This window comes from Chiloscyllium plagiosum, chromosome 9 (genome assembly GCF_004010195.1).
Source record: "Chiloscyllium plagiosum isolate BGI_BamShark_2017 chromosome 9, ASM401019v2, whole genome shotgun sequence".
Lineage (NCBI taxonomy): Eukaryota > Metazoa > Chordata > Chondrichthyes > Orectolobiformes > Hemiscylliidae > Chiloscyllium > Chiloscyllium plagiosum.
This window is the reverse complement of record NC_057718.1, coordinates 78,501,037-78,510,001: the sequence shown is the minus strand read 5'-3', so window position 1 is coordinate 78,510,001 and position 8,965 is coordinate 78,501,037. Positions and strand designations below refer to the sequence as shown.

Genomic DNA, 8,965 nt, shown 5'->3' with positions numbered 1-8,965 from the left:
CACCCAGAGGAAACCCACGCAGACACGGGGAGAACGTGCAAACTCCACACAGTCAGTCGCCTGAGGTGGGAATTGAACCCGGGTCTCTGGCGCTGCGAGGCAGCAGTGCTAACCACTGTGCCACCGTGCCCTTAAAAACTGAAATTACTGTGGATGCTATAAATCAGAAACAAAAACAGAAGTTGCTGGAAAAGCTCAGCAGGTCTGGCAACATCTGCGAAGAGAAATCAAAATTAAAGTTCAGAACTGAGCAATGGTTGTGAGGAACAGTCACGGGACCTGAAACATTAACTCTGTTTACTCTTCACAGATGTTGCCAGACCTGAGAGTTTCAAGCAGCTTCTGTTTTTAATTTAGGTTTCTTTATTCTGGTGAGCATTAACTGATCTAGACTAGCAAAGGCCAAGAGATCATTTCCCAATGTGATCGGTCCTGAAATTTAATTCAATAAATTTGGCAATCCATTGAGACTGCTCCAGAAAAATACCCAGGAGAACTGCCCGTGGCAATTAAAAATGGTACTGCATGATTAGGCTGTCTTATAATTCCAGCTGCTTCTCACTGTTTATTCCTTCCCCCATCCCCTCCCGCCATTCTCCCCACCCCCCCATTCCTCTCCACCTTCAGTCTTCATCACCATCTTTTCGTAATTACAATCAGTTCTGAAGAAGGGTCACTGGACCCAAGACATTGACTCTGTTTGTTCTCCACAGACAATCCAGGCCTGCTGAGGTTTTCCAGCAATTTCTATTTTTGTTCCTTTAAATTGAGCTCGCTTATGTTGTGATAGTTCACTAAATTTACATTCTTTGCTTCTCTTGTTTTATCAATTACTTGTCACTTGGTAAATAATCATTACCACAAACTTTGCACAGCCCATTCTATTGAACACCAACTTGAACCTGTGCAGTGCCTTTAACATAATATAATATTCCAAGGTGCTTCATAGAGATTTTGACGAAATAAAATTCGAGTTAATATACCGAAGAGACATGAGATACTACAGCTGACTAAAACTTGGTCAAAGAAGTCAACTTCGCAAGGATCATTTGAAAAGAGGAGGAGGTATGTACAGCTGTATGGATGTTAAATAAGGGAATTCAAGTTTTAATGGCCTTGGAAGCTGAAAGTATTATCACCAAGGTGGAGTGATGATTGCTGGGAGGGGGGTACAAGAAGCCAGAATTGGAGAAATGCAGGGATCTTTGGTGGTTGAAGGGGGTTACAGAGATTGGAAGGGACCTGGTCATGGAGCAATTTGAAACCAAGGATGCCAATTCTAAAAATTTATGTCTAGACTAGCAGACAAGGTAGGTCAGCAGCTAGTTAGAAAATGTAACAGAGTTTTGGATAATCGTTAGTTTACAGAGGATAAGTGGAAGGCCAGCAAAGGGATACATTGGAATAGTCAAGTCTTATGGTATCCATGGCCTGACTGAAGTTTCCAACAACTGATGAGTTGGTACAGAGTGGAGACAGGCTGTGTTCGATAGGTAGAAGTAGGCAGAGGATAGGAAATCCAAAGTTAATTTTAGGAACATAGGAAGAGTAGGTCATTGAACCCCTCAGGCTTGCTCTGCCATTACAGATCATGCCTGATCACCTACTTCAAAGGCATTTTCTCATACTATCTGCACAATCCTTGATGTTGTCCTATCTAGAAATCTATCAATTTTCTTCAACTACCTCGACTTTCATAGTCCTCTGAGATAGAAAATTCCAAAGATAGTCCACCCTCTCAGTGAAGAAATATCTTCCTATCTCTATCCTGACTGGTCCGATTTATTCTAATACTGAGTCTCCTTGTTCAGGGTGCTGTAGCTCACCGTGTTTTTAATTGGTCTTCTTATAGTCTCAGTTGTTAAGGGAAAGGAATGAAATTGGTGATTGGAGAATGGAGTTTGTAGTTGGGACAATTCATTTTGTCTGCCTGACATTTAATTACAGCAAATTTTTGTAACTTACTACTCGATGGACAAACATCATAACAAATCAAAGGTAGTAGAGTGATTGATGGCGGTGTTAGTGGCTATCGCCAGCATAGCTGTGGAATCTGACATTGTTTTTAAAATGATGTCACTGTTCGGCTGCATGTAGATGAAAAATCGAGTGAGACCCAGGAGAGATTCTTGGGAGACACCAGAAGTGGGAGTGGGATGAGAAGGCAGAACCCTGGCTCCTGTTGGATTGATAGAAATGCTAAATATCTTTATGTGTCAGGCGACACTGAGAAAGAAATAATTCATTCGCATTTAATTTTGATGCTCCTTTGTTAGAAATGAAAAGATTTAAGACATGGAATGAACTTTCTGAGGAAGTAATGGTTGCAGGCACAGTTACAATGTTTAACAGACGCTTAGGTAAGTACATGAAGGGGAAAGATTTGGAAGGATATGGGCCAGGAGCAGGAAGGTGGGCCTAGTTTAGTTTGGGATTATGGACTGGCTAGATCAAAGGGTCTGTTTGTGTGTTGTATGACTCTGTTGGTCAAAGGACTATGGAAAAGTGATTTAAGGTTTGGACATGAGATGCAGGGAGAATGTCAGGACAAACCAATTCATGCCACAAGTGGAAATAAATAATTCATATGGCTGGGAAAGCTATTGAAGTCCAATGTTGAGTTGAACAATCTAACCAATAACTTCAGCTGATGCAAAGTATTTGGTATGCCACTAGAATTGGATCTCATGGGATCTCCCTCATATTGGCCATAACAATGGGCACCATTTTCTCCTTTAAAGGTAAAGAATGATAGTAAGCGTGTTGAAACGCATAATCTTTGTCATCAACCAGATCAACATATCTCATGGAATCACATGCTTCTCAATTTATTTACCTATGCAAATAAAATATTGTGCAGAGCCAGAAGCTCTGTCCACTGACAAAACCTTCTGGATTTGAAGCCTCTGTGCCATTTTTTAAGCCTAGCAGGACCTGCCCCTCAGGCTGTAGTGATTGGCACTAGGAATGACTCTGAAGAAGGCCTAACTGACTCCCATATTTCTAAACACTGCCCTGGAGGTGATGCTCAGCAGAGTTACTCAAGAGGAAGTTGGTCCTCTCCTGACTGACCACAGTGGGAGGCCAGTTCACCAGCCTCACCCAGCCTGAACACAGATCCTAATGCAGACCAGTTCTGTAACTGCAATAAAACAGGATGAGCAACAATGCCGAAAGAAGGTGAATAACCTTCTGCATACTGCAAGGTTAACCATCTTCTCTGTAGGATCTCAAGCCCTAGGGCTATCACACAGTCTAGATCTGCCAGTGGCAATACATCTCATCAAGGATGTTGGATCATGTCCACTTAAGGGCTCATGCTTACTTCATCCTCTCAAACTACTAACCCTTCCTGCCCTCAACGCTTCCTACCTACTTGGGATGCTTTACCATGCTGTACAACTGTGTATGGTTACAAATTGTTCTTGGACCCATTCCCATCATTCTTGAGCTTTCCCTGTCTCGTTGCAGGGAAAACTGGCACTCGACCGGGTCAAGAGGTTGAAGACCAATGGGAAGGTGGCAGACATCAAGCATCTCAGCCCCTTTTTGGAAAGAATCATCGAACACCCAACGCAGGGTAAATTATACTGTTCCTGTGATGACAGGATACCAGAAAGACCACTTACACAGTGAGCAAAATGGTGCTTTGCAATTCCTGGATGAGCATCACCTGGCATTTTGCTCCACATCATTAATGGGCAGCACGGTGGCACAGTGGTTAACACTGCTGCCTCACAGTGCCAGAGACCCAGGTTCAATTCCCGCCTCAGGCAACTGTCTGGGTGGAGTTTGGACATTCTCCCTGTGTCTGCGTGGGTTTCCTCCACAGTCCAAAAATGTGTAGGTCAGGTGAATTGGCCATGCTAAATTGTCCATAGTGATAGGTGAAGGGGTGAATGTAGGGGAATGGGTCTGGGTGGGTTGCTCTTTGGATGATCGGTATGGACTTGTTGGGCTGAAGGGCCTGTTTCCATACTGTAAGTAATCTAATGAACTGCTCTACAGGGTCATCAACTCATTCCCACTTCTGTTATGGCAGACTAATGGCAACCTGGGAATCTCAGCGAGTAAGGGCCCACCACCTGAACTGCTTCTCACCAGCACCACCTCAGAAGTGGAAGAGAGTGAAGCCTCATGAAAAATATTGACCAGGTATTCACCTACACCCTTTTCCAGCACAGAGACAATCACCTCTCCCTACCTGAGAGGTCCAGCTCCAGCAAAATGCTCAGTGGCTCTCTGACCTGCACTAGCATCAGGAGCAAGGCCAGAGGAGGGCAAGGCATTTCAGTTTCAATCCAGATGCCCCTTCTTATCAAGAAAACAGATAATGCCAGGAGGGCTCCACAGAGAGGGGCAGGGATCATACAGACATTCCAGCAGTTCCTCTATAGTTTCTGGTCTTTTCTTAATAAAAAAAATAAATGACCACATTTCTCTAACCTGGAACATTATTTGCCACCATTATGTCTCTTCAAAACTTTCTGCTACCAATCGTAAAACATACAGCACCTTTGAAATTCATCTTCACATTTTGACATTAGCTTTCTACTCCCCCACTTAGTAAAAAAATAACAAAAAGCCAAGCTCCATTATATTCTCCTTAAGCAGTCCTTCGGGAGCAAGGTTGACTTTTTTTTTTCACTCCAATATTCCGGGTCATGAGATGGGATGAATAAACAACCTATTGTTGATCTGCACACCCTACCACTGATTGGACAGGTGATGTTTGAAGACACAATTGAGTGGGGTTTTGAATTTTCACCTGCTCTTTCTGTTGTTTATGCTTGTTCTCCACCTGGGCCTACCAGGAAGCTCAAAATGGTGGCATCTTCTTGGATGCTTCTCCCACACATTTGGACAATCTTAGGAAACACATTCCCACAAGTTAGTGGGGATATTGCATTTTTTTTTAAGGGAGGACTTGGGGTCATCCTTGAAGCAATTCCTCCGACCTCTTGGTAAACACTTGTGACAAAGCTTAGAGTAGAGAACTTCTTTTGGGAATTCACAGACCTCGCATTCGTTCACAACCCTGGGAACATTACTTGTCACATATTGCCAATCAGAATATGTTTACTGCATCTCTACACTGTCTCCTAACTCCCAAAAAAGTTAACATGTCATAACGTTGCCTCTAATTTTATGTACTTTTATATTTGTTAATAATCTTGTCAACCTTATGAAATACCTCTGAAAGGCTATTTGGACAATATCCAGAATCACTCCAATATCCACCATCCTAGTGATCTCCTCAAAAAGTTCAATTATGTGAGTGAGACAGTATACAAACATGAGGCTCCTGATAATGGGAGGGTTTTACAACTAAACCCCTCTGGGATGGAAAGCTGGCAAGTTAGTTTGTGGATAAATTTTGTCATTTTTTCAGAATAAAATAATGTTTTTGTGAGACACATACTTTATGTGGTGGAGGTTTAATGTATGGTTAATATAGTTACTAGAAAAACTTGGAGAGGGAAAGGAGGAGTAGAATTGGTTATTTTCTTGAGGATGGAAACTCTTACAGAAAGTGGCATGAGTGTATGCTTCTTGGACAATTAAAATCTGAAGTCTCTCTCCATTCTGGACATATTGAAACTTCTGAAAATTACAATTAGGGGCAGAGATATAGTTGTGATAAAAGTGCAGCATTAAAATAGCAGAGTGCATTATACTTGATACACAATCCTCACCTAAAACCACAAGAGGTAACCCCATCCAGATTTCTGACAGTCGGTACACAATGAATGGAGCAGCAATCCCTCCAATATCGCACAGTGATGAGCATGCTGAAACACCAAGGTTCCTGTTTTTTAAAAAAAAGATGTTTATTGGCATGCAAAATAGTTTCCACATTTCACAAGCACTAAGTATTTTCAACAAGTCAGATTTTGCCTTGACAGCATAGTTCAAGAGAATGGATAATGATATTCAGTGTAATCAATAACTGAATTAGAGCTATACTTTTATTCAGAATCATTGATGAACTTTTGTTAATGTGGAGAACATCTATTCAGTTCACACCTTATAAATGTTGGGTATAGTTCAGTATTTACAAATATCACCATTTCGATGCAGATAGTGATTCCTAATTTACCCACAAAGGCTATTGCTGTTGCCAACCAACTGATACCTGAAATGGAAGATATAGATAAAAAGTACCATTAGCAAGACTGAATTTTCAGAAAACAAATTAAGTAATTGTTCATAACTAGTTATGGTTGTTGAGAGATTTAAATGAACTAATTGCATTTCTGCAAGATTTCACAATTATTCTTTGGGTCAATACCCACAGGTTTGAGGCAGGTGTGATGTGCAGTGAGTACAAGTTGGTGCAGTCACTAACCTGAGTAATGAAATAACCAATTTCCATGTCAGTTGGCAAAAACAGAAAGTAGAGCTCAATTGACAGGTGAACAGCTTTTAACAGGGCAGGAATAGGATGCCAATTATTTTGTGACACAAAAAGGATCAATTACTGACTTCAAAAAGGGCCCTGAGTTTTTTTTTTAAACAGTAATCTGGACAAAATAAACAGTCCATTATCGCAATTGCATAACAAGAATTAGTCACTGAGAAAATGTTAGCGAATTTTGAGAAGACTTGTAGCTCAGGTTCAGGTTTTGGATGTATATTTGCTCGCTGAGCTGTAAGGTTCATTTCCAGATGTTTCGTTACCCTACTAAGTAACATCTTCAGTGGGCCTCAGGCGAAGGAATGTTGAAAATTCCTGCTTTCTATTTATATGCTTGGGTTTCTTTGGGTTGCTGATGTCATTTCCTGTGGTGATGTTATTTCCTGTGGTGAAGTAACTTCCTGTTCCTTTTCTCATGGGGTGGTAGATGGGTTTTAACTCGATGTGTTTGTTGTTAGAGTTCTGGTTTGTCGCTGAGAAATGGCAGACTGTGTTCATTGGGTCTAACTGTCAGCAACAAACACAGAAAATGAAAAAAACTAGACCCGCAGGAAAAACTAGACAAACTCGCACAAAGTAACAACAATGACAACACAGAAGCATGTTAAAAAACTTATCTAATCGACCCTTAACAGACATTGAAAACGCCAGCTTAGTAAGAGGATTAAATTACAACTGCCAGGATGTGGACAATTTCTTAGCAGCATTAGAAACAACACTAAAAGACAACCAACTCACAGAAGAAACCCAGCAAACCATCAGACAGGTAGTCGCACGAACATTAAGCAGAAAAAAAGGAAACACACTCAATATACAAGAAAGGAAAGGACTGGAAAGACTTTAAAAAGATAAAAACATTGTTATCCTATCTGTAGACAAAGGATGCTTGACAGTCATTCTAAAAACAACACTAAAAGACAACCAACTCACAGAAGAAACCCAGCAAACCATCAGACAGGTAGTCGCACCAACATTAAGCAGAAAAAAGGAAGGAAACACACTCAATATACAAGGAAAGGAAAGGACTGGAAAGACTTTAAAAAGATAAAAACATTGTTATCCTATCTGCAGACAAAGGATGCTTGACAGTCATTCTAAATTGAAGAGACTACACTGAAAAAGCAAACGCACTACTTACAGATACCAACACTTAAACACTTACCAACAAGTGGCGATAGACCCAACCCCACAACTAGAGAACTGAATCACAGCCTGACTCAAAATACTTCAGAAATCTGGAGAAATAAATAAGACCGACTTCCAAAAACTGAAACCAGACGGATCCAACACACTTCCACAGATTACCCAAAACTCTCAAACCAGGATCCCCCTTCAGACCCATAGTCTCGCTACCTGGAACACCAACTTACAGATTGGCCAAGGAGTTAAAACACTTAGACTTATGCCACTCCACCCAAGAATTCCTGAAGACCATCAAAGACACAGATAGAAGAGGAGGAAATAATGGTCTCCTTTGATGTAACAGCCCTGTTTACTTCAATCAACATTAACCTGGCCAAGGAAACACCGATAACACTATTGGAAGAGCTGGAAGTTTTTGTTGCAAACGTTTCGTCCCCTGGCTAGGCGACATCATCAGTGCTTGGGAGCCTCCTGCGAAGCGCTTCTTTGATGTTTCCTCCGGTGTTTATAGTGGTCTGTTCCTGCCGCTTCCGGTTGTCAGATTCAGCTGTCCGCTGTAGTGGTTGGTATATTGGGTCCAGGTCGATGTGTTTGTTGATGGAGTTTGTGGATGAATGCCATGCCTCTAGGAATTCCCTGGCTGTTCTCTGTCTGGCTTGCCCTATGATAGTAGTGTTGTCCCAGTCGAATTCATGTTGCTTGTTGTCTGCGTGTGTGGCTACTAAGGATAGCTGGTCGTGTCGTTTCGTGGCTAGTTGATGTTCATGTACTGCGACCCCTAGGACTCATAACAGCACACAAACCAACAGCCACGCTCAGACAACAACTCAACAGAACGAAGGACCCGATACCCAACATGAGCAAAACTAATGTAGTGTACAAAATACCATGCAAGGACTGCACAAAACACTACATAGGACAAACAGGAAGACAGCTAACAATCCGCATACATGAACATCAACTAGCCACGAAACGACACGACCAGCTATCCTTAGTAGCCACACACACAGACAACAAGCAACATGAATTCGACTGGGACAACACTACTATCATAGGGCAAGCCAGACAGAGAACAGCCAGGGAATTCCTAGAGGCATGGCATTCATCCACAAACTCCATCAACAAACACATCGACCGGGACCCAATATACCAACCACTACAGCGGACAGCTGAAACTGACAACCGGAAGCGGCAGGGACAGACCACTATAAACACCGGAGGAAACAACAAAGAAGCGCTTCGCAGGAGGCTCCCAAGCACTGATGATGTCACCTAGACAGGGGACGAAACGTTTGCAACAAAAACTCCCAGCCCGGCAAACAGAACCACAGCATTCATCTAATATGGAACAACCTCATTCCCCGAAGCAGTCATCTTTTGCTTTAAAAGTGTTTTCCATATTCT

The 8,965-nt window shown here is 41.9% G+C and overlaps 1 protein-coding gene across 4 annotated transcripts in view; it reads right to left on the bottom strand.

Annotated features, from left to right (window-relative positions):
- LOC122552969 (solute carrier family 22 member 2-like) overlaps nucleotides 1-8,965 on the bottom strand; it is a 54,385-nt gene that overhangs the window by 9,591 nt on the left and 35,829 nt on the right. For 3 of the 4 annotated variants that reach the window (XM_043696290.1, XM_043696292.1, XM_043696291.1), the window contains exons 8-9: nucleotides 6,028-6,136; nucleotides 5,697-5,809 (exon numbers count right to left, since the gene is read on the bottom strand). In XM_043696290.1, coding sequence (XP_043552225.1) covers nucleotides 5,697-5,809; nucleotides 6,028-6,136 — 222 coding nt within the window. The remainder of the gene's footprint in view (nucleotides 1-5,696; nucleotides 5,810-6,027; nucleotides 6,137-8,965) is intronic. The other variant, XM_043696293.1, reaches the window with a different exon arrangement.